The sequence below is a fragment of the Vanessa atalanta genome, chromosome 18 (genome assembly GCF_905147765.1).
Source record: "Vanessa atalanta chromosome 18, ilVanAtal1.2, whole genome shotgun sequence".
Taxonomy (NCBI): Eukaryota; Metazoa; Arthropoda; class Insecta; order Lepidoptera; family Nymphalidae; genus Vanessa; species Vanessa atalanta.
In genome coordinates, this window is record NC_061888.1 from 11,253,441 (window position 1) to 11,266,496 (window position 13,056).

The following is a 13,056-nucleotide window of genomic DNA, read 5'->3' on the forward strand; positions in this document are numbered from 1 at the left end:
TGCAAACGCTGACTAAAATCCTATATAGATCAAAATAATTTACTACAGTATTATACACCTTAAAAAGTTATAATATATGAATGTCTATCTCTTAGGGATAACAATAATCATTTTTATCCCTTATGTTTTACGAGCAATAATGGCGTATTTCCGAAGCGATTTTAAGCAATGCAGCATTAATTCTTATCCAATTAAGTACGTTAAATACATTGTGCATCTAATACAGATCAATATGGCCCTTCACAGCTTGTAAATGTTAGATGAATATTTTCGAAAATATTACAGACTTAAAATGCAGGGACATAGCGGTTTATATTGTCTAATGACAAAAAATCCTTGAACGTTGTAAGACAATCTGTTGTATATTTAGTATCATCATTTCACCCATGCGAAGCAAGGTAGGTCGCTAGTAATATATTAAAAGTTGATTTTCACTGCCAACATAGGACAACTTTTTTTGGTTAGAATTTGCCGCCTAATGTTATCTATGACTATCACTCTGCCTGTCAGTTTTACCATGACGGGTGTAAAGCGTTAAACTGTCAGTTTTGAAGTGGCAAAATATAGCGGCGACGGTTAATTAAATTTCGTAAAATAATACAATAATTTTATTTAAATATGGAGTTTAGCAGCACTGGTGGAATGAGAAGTCCTTTCTCTCCTCGTGTAAGACAATCTATTGCAGGAAGAAGACCAATAGGACTAGCATCGTCTAAAAAGAACCAAAAGTATGGTATAAACATAACCTGATTTTCTTTAAAATTAACTAATCTTAATGTTTTAATTTATTTTTATTTAAATTACAGCAATTTTATGCAATCAGTCGATCAGCCAGCCGGTGATGTCATTTACAAAACACCTCTTATTACTATTGAAACTTTTGGCATGCCTTTACCTGTGATGGTGACAGAAACACTCACATTTGGTCAGTATTTTATTTTTAGTAATACACTATAGAAGTTATTGAACACAATGAAGTTTTTCTAAAGCAAACTTTTGTACACATTTTAAAAGTTAAGCAAGTAGTGTTGCTTGATCTGATGTTGCTGCAGTTCAAAATATTAAAAAATATAAATCTAAATAGAACGGTGAATAAATCAGTAATGGTTTCGAGCTGTCATATTAAAATTGCAAATTCAATATAAACTAAAGATTTTAACCTTTATATTAAAGCAAGTGGAGATGTCAGTGTTCGTATGGCCCCTTGCGGCTGGTGCTGGGTGGTCGCTGGTCGCAAAGTGCTAGCCTGGCCGAGGGAAGCAGCAGCTGCACCTTCAGCTCCAACAGCTGCCAGAGAGTTAACATTGCCCCAAACAGATTTAGCACACAAGGCTGACTTAGTTATGCTGTTCTATGAGGAAGATGCACAGGTGACTAATAATTCACTACAAATTATTCCCAAAATAAATTATTAAGTTAATGTGCATACAGTGTAACACAATTGCATGATTGGCATATACAAATATAAAAAGCCAAAGTAGTGTGTTAATAACATATTACTTTTTCCTACAAATTTTTCTGACCATAGAGAATAATAATTGAGACTTATAAAATAACTCTTTTAATGTACTGTTATAATATTTTAGATGCCTTCATGCATCGGTGTCTCCCCTGAAGGTGTGGTGAGATACTGGGCATCAGTAGGTACAGAAGGTGCATACTCTGATGTTTCATGTGAGTTAGCTGGACAGGAGTGCGACCGCCTCACCGAAGCTAAAGATGGACTACTATTGGCTACCACAACTTGCACACTGGTTAAGATAACTACTTGCAAAGGTAAAAAAAATTGCTCTAAGTTAATTTAACTTCACAATTTATTCTTTAAAGTTTGAGTGAGAACACAATGAAGTTAATATGATATATTTATTATCACAATTGTATAATGACTTTGTATATGTTTGTATACCCACCCATGGTCTGTGAGACTGAGTGTACTACCTCTATTATTAAAATAGAGGTATATAAATACCTTACCAAAATATCAATCTTAAAACAATTTTAATATTTGATAGGAATATTTCAAACTTTTAAAACAAAGTTTTTTAAGACAATCTTCCATTTAATTAGTTAGTCTTTTGGTTTTGTATATTCTAAACAATCATATAACTTATCGAAGTGAAATCAATGCCATATATCACTACAGCCTATTCCAATGGAAGTAGGAAAAAACATAAACAAAGCTTTAGATTTATGTATAGCATGTGATTTACTAATAATTAAGCTATATTGTGCACTACTTAGAGTTTATGATTATTATTTGTTTATTTATAATACAACACTATTACACCTAACTATTTATTTCGACAGTTTTATCAATGTTAAAAATGCCATTTTATGCAAATTAGTTGCTATAGTGATTGTCATAGATTAATCAACCTCTCAACCAATGATATTGCGTCAATTTGTTGTCAATTGTTGTTTATTTGGCTTTTTTCCTGTTATGGTTGGAATATAGTATAGGTATTTTAAAATTTTTAGCTTCACAAATGTTCTTACTATCATTGACAGTACACTTATTACATTTGCTCTGGCCATCTTTACCTTGTTAGAAATCACTATAAGCTTCTGGAAAACTTCTTTCTTGCTGCTCTTCAAAATGACACCCAAAGTAATTGTCGATTACATGCCCATAGTATGATTCAGAATCATTTTCTTTTAGCTTTCTGATGTGTTCCTCATCCATTTTATTGCTTAAACAATATCACCTCAAATGAAGTATATTTTTAAATGTTATAGTAATTAGAAAAATACACAATAGCAGGTATTAACCAAAACATTGAGTCATGATTAGCATCATGATCATCGTCTAAAGAGCAAAAACCTTGAATAAATTCTATTTTGATTTTATTACCTCAATCTCTAATTTTATAATATAAATTCTTTATGTGTAAAAATGTATAATTTATAATATTTATAATAATATATTTATAATAACTTTGTTCATAGAGGGTCGTCCAGGTGTAGTGTGTCAAACAATGCGTCCGCCCAGTGGCTGGCTGGGTGGTATTGGGCGGCGTGTTTCGCTGCTATTCTTTGGTTCCATGCCTGCACATGCTGATACGGTAAAGATTGCATATAAATTTATTTTATGTTTATGTGCACCAAAAACTTTTAAGAAAATGGGATGCTATAAATTATTTTCTTGAGAATGGATTATATCGTTTCATGTTTGATTATGCCACTTCCATTGGTCTCAGAAACTAGTGGGCGTGGTGGTGTTGCCGGGCTGGGAGAGTGCGGAGGGCACGGAGAACTCGGAGTGCGTGGTGCTGGTGGCGGGCGGGCCGCTGCTGCAGCTGTGGTGCGGCGCCGAGGTGCACGAGCACCACTTACGCCGCCCGCTGTCGGAGGCCTTCGCCAGAGCGCATCTCGCTCCGCAGGGTAAATTAAATTTATCTTAAGAAAGACACAAAAATAGCCTGAATAATTATACATATAATATTAATAATATTATTATATAAATATAACTATTAATAAATAAATTTAAGAGAGTCCAATTTTGTTACACTCACGTCATCGAGACACTCGTGTGTGTATTTGTAAGGGTTTGTGTGGGAAGCGAAATATCATTAAACCGATCAAAGTAGCGCGAGCGTCGTCAGTCACGCAGTACCTCTGCCCCGCAGGCGATCTGAACAGCTTGGAGATCATGGCGCTGGACGTGCACGCGCACGGGCGCGGCGTGCTGCTGCTGCTGGCCGCCGCCAACGTGGCGCGCTCGCCCGACGTGCGCTACGCGCTGGGTACGCCCCCTCGACGCTTGCTATACCTTACCGTGTGAGTCCCGGAGTAACCGTGGTTGCGCACGCGCAGCGCACGTGTCGCTGGAGGGCGCGGGCGCGCGCGTGGTGTCGCTGTGCGCGCTGCGCGTGCCGCGCGACGACGAGGCGCCGCGCTGCCTGCCGCTGCCGGCGCGCCCGCTGCTCTACGCGCCCGCCTACGTCGCCGCCGTCTCGCGTGAGTATACGAATTACTCACTAAATAATAATTAGCAACATAAAAAGTAATGAGTTCCACCGATGAGGATCAAACTCTGGGAAGTAGTAACGTCCGGCAAATTTAACGAATATCTTGAATTTTAATGAAACATCGCGTACGTGTGGGGCAGCGTCGGCGAGCGACAAGAGCGAGTACGTGGACCTGGCGAGCGAGGGCGACCGCGTGCTGGGCGCGGCGCTGTGCGGCGGCGCGCCGCTGCTGTTCAGCCGCAAGCACGGCGTGCTGCTGCTGCGCCTGGCCGACCCCGCGCTGCCGCACCGCCCGCCGTCAGTGCCCGCACCATAAACATCGCACACTGCACAGTACACTTTCTTTTCTTTTCACCCAGCTTACTGTTTTATTAAATGAATGTTGAATTTAATTTTAGGTCGATATGCGACAGCCCGATGGGATCTCCGTGCCCCTCCGACATGTACGAGGGCAACCTTTCGCTGTACGAGATCGACCCCCACGAGGTGAGCGCTGCGGTAGTGGTAGTCGGTAGCGGTGTGGGCTACGTGGGAGCCCGAGTGCCCGTCAGTGGGCTCGCAGCTGTATCACCCCGCGTGCGCAGGTGAGCGCGATGAGCACGGACGCGGTGGGCAAGCTGAAGAGCGCGTTCCTGTTCCACGTGCGCGGCGACGCGGCGGCGGCGGCGCGCGCGCTGGCCGAGCTGTTCCCGCGCGAGCACGGCGACGCGCTGGACCGCACGGCGCTGACGCTGGCCGCCGACATGCTGGACGACGCGCCCGCCGGCGACCCCAGGTGCGCCCGACGTTTCACTTTCTTTTTAACCAGTCTAAACTAATTCATGAATTTAAACACAACGTAGGTAACGCCTAATCCTATGTCTAATCTATGAATAATTGTACGATGAATGCAATGAGTCCGCCCGCGAGGACATGAATGCGTCGTGTGCAGGTGGAAGCTGCGCGGCGCGTCGCGCGTGTCGCTGGGCAGCTCGTGCGCGCTGCACGGCGCGGCGCAGCTGCGGGACAAGCAGCGCGCCTTCTCGCTGTTCCTGGACTTCCTGCGCGCGCACAGGCTGTGGCGCAGGCTCAGCACGCTCACCAAAGGTTGTTGTTGTTGTCGCTTATGCTATCGCTACGATCGGCCAATATAGATATGGCAAGAACAACTGAATCTATCAAAATCCTACGTGTAAATATATCAGAGAAAAAAATAATATACCCTATATAATAAAGACACATATGATTATAGTACTTTCATATAATAAAATGTATAGATATTTTTTTGCCAATATCAGGGTTATTCATAATAAGTGGGCGTATATTCAAACGATTATCAACAAATCCAGTAAATTTTTAATTAAATCAATTACATAAAGTTTCATAATAGTCATTAATATAGACTCGGTAAAATATCACATACTCAACCACACATGAATCACTGAATCTACAACAAAAGAATAAAGATTATGTAGGAAATTAGCGATTCGTCGCATACGTGGTGCGCGGGAAACCATCCATAATAGCCGCCTCGCTACCATAGACTTAACGATTCACTAGAACGTCGTTCCACTACCATTGACACTCTTTTCCGATCAGTATAAATAAACAGCATGGCGCACCATGCTACTTCAAATGTTCTCCTGGAACTGCAATTTTTGACACAAGCTTTAAATTTATTGGCAATTTTTAATGTGGTGATATGAATAGTATCTAAAGAGAATGCACAAACGGTCCCCGTCGTGCGCAGGGCGGTCGGACACGCGCGTGAGCACGCAGTGGGAGCTGTGCGCGCTGGCGGCGCGGCTGGCGGGCGCGCGCGCGCTGCAGCGCCTGCACCGCGCCGGCGCGCCGCTGCTGGACGCCGCGCTGCACCAGGTATAGAATAAAATCACCAATCATAGAATATTAATCAAACATCAAGGTGAGATGTATCCAATACGATGAAATCCTGTCGATACAGGTGACCGCGAACGCCGACAACGAGGGAGGCGAGGGCGGCGAGGGAGAGGAGGGTGAGGAGGCGGAGGTGCTGGAGGCGCTGCGGAGCGGCGCGCTGTCGCCGGCGGACGTGGTCTTCCGCCGCGTGACGCGCATCGAGCGCGTGCTGCGCGCGCTGTGTGCGCTCGCGCCGCCCGCGCACGACGCGCGCGCCGCCGCGCACCACGCGCTCAGCGTCGTCACCACGCTCACGGTGAGGGCGCCGCCCACTCACGCCCCGGGCCGAACACGCGCACGCGGCTGAGCTCTCACGCCTCCTCCTCCGCAGACGGTGCTGGGCGAGATGCACGCGTGTCGCGCTCAGTGGATGTCTACCGCCCCGCGCCCCGCCCCGCCGCTGGGCCCGCGCTCCACGCTCTCCGCGCTCGCCCTCGCGCACTCGCGCGCCGTCTCGTGAGTACACAGTGTTTCGTTACCTACTTATATTTATGTTTACACGATTTATGAAAATAATAATATTCAATTATAGAAATATAACTCAATATTTTTTTCTAAAATAAACGAGAACCCGACCCGTGTCTCCCTGCCCGCAGACAATGCGCACACAAGTGTCCAGACGCGTCCCTGCGCGCGCAGCTGCTGGAGGCGGCGGGCGCGCTGGCCGACCTGCTGCTGACGGAGGCGGCTCCGCTCGCGCACTCGTCCAACACGGATCATCTCTACGAGAAGCTCCGCCGCGACACCATACAGCCCTACAGTCAGTACTTTTGCCTTTTGAATCGCATATTGATCTCTGAACTCATCATTTTTTGAAGATTAAGACCAAATCGAGTATAACCTATTCCAATCTGAAAAACCTATCGAATTTTTATTCTACGATTTTCATGAAATTACTAATTGGTCATATTTGATTATAACTAATTATAATATATTCACTTATATATATTTATAAATGTCAAATTCGAAACAGTCGATGAGGGCCAGACAGAACGCGCCGCCGTGTTGGCGGAGAAATTTAAAGACTTTGACCTGCTGGTGGAACTGTGTGTGATGCGCGGGGATATGGACCGGCTTTACGGATACATCGACAAGTACAAGGAGGAGGTATGGTTTCGTCAAGGCATCAATTGTATTATGAATTTATTGTGATATATGCCGATTCTTCAATTATTCGATTACAATGAATATCCTGTACTTCGACTCTCGAGTATTTCCAAATGTTTAATTAATTGATAATAGACGAAAAGGCAAGGACCGCTCGTAGAGCCGAACCCCTCGCCTCGTCGATAACACCAAAGACCCGATGAGAACCAATATCGTCCCGTGCGCAGGGAATAGCGGAGAAGGCGTTCGCGTGGCTGTGGTCGCGCGACGGCGCGGCGCGGGCGCAGCTGCTGCGCGGCGTGTGCGCGCGGCACGGCGCGCGCGCCGACGCGTGGCTGGCGGCGGCGCCGGCGCGCGCGCAGCTGCGGGCGCTGCGCCGCCTGTGCGCCGAGCCGCCCGCGCGCGCCGCGCCGCTCTACGCCGACCTGGCGCCCGGCGCGCCCACGCTGGACCGCGCCACGGTGCGTTCCGCTCCCACTCACTCTACGTGTTGCCGTTTCAAAGCGAGCTTCCTGGCTCGTAGGGCTTCCTTCGTGACTACTACGGCGCCCTCTCCTTATTCTATCAGTGAGCGTTAATGCTCAGTATCGCTGTGTTCCGGTTCGAAAGGTAGCCGGTAAAGGAAGGGAGCCGCTGTCGTTATTGGCGCGAGGGCATCGACATCTCGGACCGCTATGTTCGGGCATTTACTGTGTTAATAGTGGATACTATTTTTTTGCAATGCCAATGTCAAATATCTACTACTACATGTGCTAGTTTCCAAATAAAATATTCGCCTGTGATTTCAGACATTCGCTTCGATAGCGAAACTGTGCCTGCTTGCGAGCGAGCCGGACGCACAATCCAGTGAGACGATGCGCCGAGCAGAGAGCACGCTGTCGCTGGCGGAGCAGCAAAGAGCTCTGCCGCGAGTGTTGTGCTTGCACCACGGACTCGACGAAAACAGCAGGCTGCTCGACCCCGAGGAACTTTTGCAGGTACCTATTCGTTGAATTAGATTTTATTAACTGATGGTCAAGATGGCATCTGTAAGTGAGTATTTAATTACAAACAGATAAAGTCTTTAGGAGGAGAGTATAAAAATTACGTTAGCGAAATAAAAATACAAGAAAATCATAAGTTGTAAAAATATAAAAATAATAACCAATGAAAAAACGTGCACTATAGGCTTAAAAAATTGTTTAAGCTGTCTCACTCTCTCGCCTTTCCCTCTCGCTCGGTTGCATTCGGTCTGTGTTAGTTTTTATAAAAAGTAATTTTATCGCGACGTCTCGTTCATTACGTTCGAGCGCAGCGCGGAGTGTAGAAATACGTCATCGGCGAGTCTTGTCTTGTGTTTATCTACGGAGAGAAGATATGATTTGAAGAATGGAAAATGCGAGTTTCTTCGAAGACCTGTTTGTCTTTTCAGAGCTTATATCATGCTGCTTCTTGTTTCAAATAAAACAGTTCTTGTCAGGACTATTCAATGTTTGAAATGATGACGTCGTGTCGTATCTTGTGGCATGAGCTTGTCGTTGCTAACGTCATATAGACGTACTGCTGCAAGTCCAGTCCGAATGTTAAAGTCATATTTATAATTATTTTTTTTTTTAACAAAGGCTGCCTCTCTTTATTTCCACCTCAATTTAAACTTTCAAAGTATAAAATTATGCAATATTGTTCCACAGATATATATAGATTCGGAAAGCAAGTGTCTTAATGAGTATGACTTTAAAAAAGCCTTGGATCTCACGGACTTCGTGCAAGATATGGAGCGCAGAGATGAACTACGGCTGAGGGTATGAGTTTTAAATGCACAATATGTATAATCTAAGTACCCGGTGTGCCACCCGGACTCTGAGGCTGACGGCTCCGCAGATCTGGTGCGCGTGCCTGCGGCGCGACGACTGGGGCGCGGCGCGCGAGGACGCCACCGACGAACTGCACTCCAAGATGTTCTTCCGCCTCGTCGACCTCGTGCACGTCATGGGTGAGGGACCCACGCCCTGGCGTACCGCAACCTTCGCACGTTTCTATTTTGTAATCACGTGAAATATTTCAGGTGGTGATCTGGAACTCTTGCTGCCACCCTTGGACGACATTCTGACGGCGCCGGAGCTGGCCGAGCTCGTGTCGGACCCTCGGATTCAGTTCATCATAAAGTACGGCTACGAGTGTGTCGAGGGCATGCGCAACGGCGACGTGGTTGACGCCTCCTAGGCTATATATACGAGTTGTCAGCGTTTTACAAAAACTCTAATTTTTCCATGTGTGTTTACCAATTCAAATTAGAAAATACGCTACATCTCTTCCCGTTTTCTTAAGCACAACAGTTACACAAATAAGAAGGCATGTCAATTCTTAACCTCATGTATAAAGAACAGTATTAACGCTCATTAAAATCAAGTATAACAGTTACCGTTACCACTCAACCATACGGGCATCGAAATGGGCAGTCCGCATGGTTATCATAGCTTAAACTAAAAAGTAAATGTAGTAATCATTAAAAATATATATTTTTGTATTAAATAAAAAAGTACAAACACCTTTTATATTCCTTATACGACCAGGCAACGTTATACCTACTTAAAATTTTATACGGTTTAGATTACGAGTAAAAGGTTATATTTTTACATATGGAATGTTGTGCAAAAACTCCTAAAGTACAGATCTACGTTTTATTGTTATCATTGGTGAATTCGTGGATTTATGATGAAGCGATGTCAGAACATGGTATTAAAATGGATTGTATAATGCAATTTGTGAAGATAAATCAAGTAAAGATAACGTAAGTTCAGACGAAGGTCAGGCGACGCCTAGAGCGGTCGCTTGTGTTAAGTTAATAATTTCTCACCATTCGATAAGTTCAGTCAGACTGATGTAGCTTTAAGTTTGTTAATAATAACTGTGATTAATACTAAGGTTACATTTATCTATGTAAGTTTTACTAAAGATTAAAAGTACCTTGTTGTCTTATTTCAGTTATCCTTTTAATGTTATAACAAATTTAAATAGATTAATAACGACTTGAATGAGCCCGTCGGAATTCTTCCAGGTCTAAACATAGATAAGAACTTAAATGGTCCTAATGGTAAATGGTACCACTATCCAACCATATATATACCAATATTGTTGTGGCTGGCTGAAACTGGCGAAAATTATTGTTTAGTGGCGATGAGTGCCACTTACCCGGATGGTCTTGCTTAAAGCTATAGAACCCACGGAGGCGCGCCCGTTCACGTTAAATTGTCGGCCTGCTGTACCTTCATAAACGATACAAATAAAGAATATTATATCTAATCCAATCAAAACTATTAAATAAGATATTTTGAAGTAGGCTTTTCGCTTAGTGCAAATTGAAATGTCACACGTAACTCGAGCAAGTTTCCCGTCACCTTCTTCCTTTTTATTAATTTGTGTTGCTTGATATTATTATGTTGCAATAAAAAATAAAATACGTAGGTACGTTATTAATTAAATTACATGTTTTTTTTTTTATAATTTCGTTATACAAACATAGTGGCTGTAATAATTCGGCTTTATTTTTAAATGTAAATGAAATTATTACGGAAACGAAGAACCAACATTGCCATATATTCGAATGATGTCAATAGATCGAGAGCTGGATCGATTTTATCAATTTCAAAATGTTTTCGTGGGATGAATGATAATACCCTTTTTTGGCTTAAAAATTGAGAATCGCAATTTTCATTGAAAATTAAAACACTTCCGGTGAAATTAACGTTGATTAAATGATGACTTCGAAGTCATTTATTTCGCTTAAGTGATCAAGAAGGGCACTTTTCTTGGTAGAAATTGGTTCAGTAACGCTTATTATTTTATAATATTTTAAATGCAGGAAAACTGTCTGAATTTATACATTTTATACACATCCTTAAATTTATATTAAAACGATGTTCAAAAATTAAGTTATTTAGTAATTTAGCCGACTTTTCGTATTCATAAGATTTTTATCAAGTCATATTTATCGGAGAAACAAATGTTAGTATATTATATTAATGATAAACGTAATATGAACTATAATTAGCCATTGAATAGGTAATTACGCTTTTACTTCTTTCTTCATGTTATTTACTCTAAGTAGGTACATAATGCATTGATTTAAGTCCAACAAGTTAGCCAGTAGGTTTTTCAGTAGATTTAAAGCATTTACAGTATTGTACATTAATACAATAATTGTAAATTGTATAATAATCTAACAATCTTTGGCGCCATTTTTCCGAGCGCCACCGTTGTTGCCCGCCACGAAGCGTCACATCAGTTTGTTTAAAGACATAGTCTAAGGCGCATGCGTGCTGGGCGCTCGGATTCGTTTGTTTACGTTCACTCGCGTTCTCAACATCGTAGCGTGTCTACGGTGTATTGATTTATTGAAAATTATGGAATAAGTGAATTACGTGAATTTACTTAAGTGAATATAAAGAACGTATCCTTGAAACCGGTGGATTATTTCGAAACGAAGTAAGTTCCTTCATAGAATGTTTTTTAGTGAAATTAACATACATATATATTTTTTAATTTATTCAGAAAATGTTTTAAAAATAATAAAAGATAAATCAAATAAATATAATAAAGCAAAGGTAAAATACACAATAGTACATATTATAATATGTACCTACTTACTTAAATATTTTTAATACATATATACAAAAACAATTTTAGTAAAGATATTTAAGTATATTAAAAATCCTAATTACGAAGTACAAATCTTTTTTGCAAACATTAATTGTTCTTATAAAAATATCGTTAACTTACTTATAATGTAGTATATATTTAGTATAAGAGAAACAAAAAATATGATTATATAATTTTGTTTGAAATAAAACAAAAACAAGGATAATGTAATTAAATATATATAATCTAATTTGACTTCTAAACTAAACTTCTAAACATGTATATGAGAAAATCTTTTCCAAAACTAAAACAACAAAGAATAGTTTACAAATGTGTCCATGGTTGAGACTTATGAGATATTTTATCCCGATTTAAAATTAATAAATATTGTTTTTAATTTAGCTTTAATAAGTGGAATTAGTTAAATGAATGTAATAAAACTAATATAGAATGTGATTCCGTTTTTCCGATACAAAAACCTGGTGATTTTGCTTTTGTTTCATTGAGCAACATAAGAGAAGTCAGCGATGGTTTGGAGTGCATTCCATAATGTTCCAACGCGGGGTTGGGGTGCTGGGTGGTTTATTATATTCTAATGAAGTTTCATCAAATGTTATTTCCGCTGAATAAGCCGATGCACAAATCATATATCGTCGTTTATTATATTTACAATAACTGTCCAATTAATAAAAACTCTACAGATTAAAATATATCTGTGCCCTGTCGGCACAACTAAAAGCCATGAAACTAAGAATTGAATTGAATTAAAATATACTGATAATACCAATCGTAATCAAACCTCCGATGAGATGATACACCTATTGACAGTTTTTAAGTATTTCAATGTTTGTTAAATCCTATTCAGGCGTGGCGACATTGAACCATTATACTGTATATAAAAAAATGTTGCCGTCTTTAATTGAACAGGGATTTATTTATATTTAGCTTCCACGTTTAAAATTTTAAATATATTTTAAATAGTTGCCAGAAATAATATTTCGATTTCTATACGTTCATTTAAATTTTTCATTGAAAAGAAATGCAACTCGCTATTAATCAGCATGAATTAATTCATTCTCCGAATACTTCTACAAAGTGTAGAAGTGAAAGCATTTGCTCAACGGTGTTATACTAATGGGCTGTACTTTTACTTTTCATGATATACTTTTTTATTTGACAGTCGTTAATTTGAAAGTTGCAACAAACGATAATACAAGTAAGTAAGTAACTGCGGGCAAATGTCCCAATCGGGCCAAACTGCCCAGCAAGGACAAGGACGTCTCTTTTTATTAGGAGGAAATTTTACTCTGATTTGCCGCGACTTCCCGATTCTTCGAGACTTTTAAACAGAATAAAGTTTAATGTTGGTTAGATCTATCAACTAAATTTAACAGACTATCTAATTCGAACATTTGAAACATACTTAAATTATTAAAATTAGTCCTAG

General features: G+C 41.1%; 2 protein-coding genes across 2 annotated transcripts in view; both read left to right on the forward strand.

The window, feature by feature from the left end:
* Nucleotides 1-538: 538 nt before the first annotated feature.
* On the forward strand, nucleotides 539-9,955 carry LOC125071144 (nuclear pore complex protein Nup133). Its single transcript, XM_047681235.1, has 22 exons — nucleotides 539-728; nucleotides 807-925; nucleotides 1,174-1,370; nucleotides 1,587-1,776; nucleotides 2,947-3,062; nucleotides 3,198-3,381; nucleotides 3,627-3,743; nucleotides 3,814-3,957; nucleotides 4,109-4,265; nucleotides 4,367-4,454; nucleotides 4,553-4,743; nucleotides 4,900-5,054; nucleotides 5,698-5,825; nucleotides 5,911-6,141; nucleotides 6,217-6,341; nucleotides 6,482-6,645; nucleotides 6,859-6,992; nucleotides 7,220-7,453; nucleotides 7,781-7,969; nucleotides 8,663-8,773; nucleotides 8,853-8,964; nucleotides 9,037-9,955. The coding sequence occupies exons 1-22, from the start codon at nucleotides 619-621 to the stop codon at nucleotides 9,192-9,194; spliced, it is 3,354 nt and encodes a 1,117-aa protein (XP_047537191.1). The 5' UTR covers nucleotides 539-618; the 3' UTR covers nucleotides 9,195-9,955.
* Nucleotides 9,956-11,278: 1,323 nt separating this feature from the next.
* The window catches only part of LOC125070949, a 35,613-nt gene continuing 33,835 nt past the window's right edge, over nucleotides 11,279-13,056 (forward strand). Inside the window, exon 1 of the mRNA XM_047680975.1 lies at nucleotides 11,279-11,456. The gene's annotated coding sequence lies outside the window, so the exon portion shown is untranslated. The remainder of the gene's footprint in view (nucleotides 11,457-13,056) is intronic.

Bases quoted from the DNA above. Each gene is read 5' to 3' on its own strand.
- LOC125071144 (XM_047681235.1), top strand. From the start codon at position 619: ATGGAGTTTAGCAGCACTGGTGGAATGAGAAGTCCTTTCTCTCCTCGT. The intron at 4,455-4,552 runs GTGAGCGCTGCG...CCGCGTGCGCAG, and splicing joins ACGAGATCGACCCCCACGAG to GTGAGCGCGATGAGCACGGA. The intron at 8,965-9,036 runs GTGAGGGACCCA...GAAATATTTCAG, and splicing joins CGACCTCGTGCACGTCATGG to GTGGTGATCTGGAACTCTTG.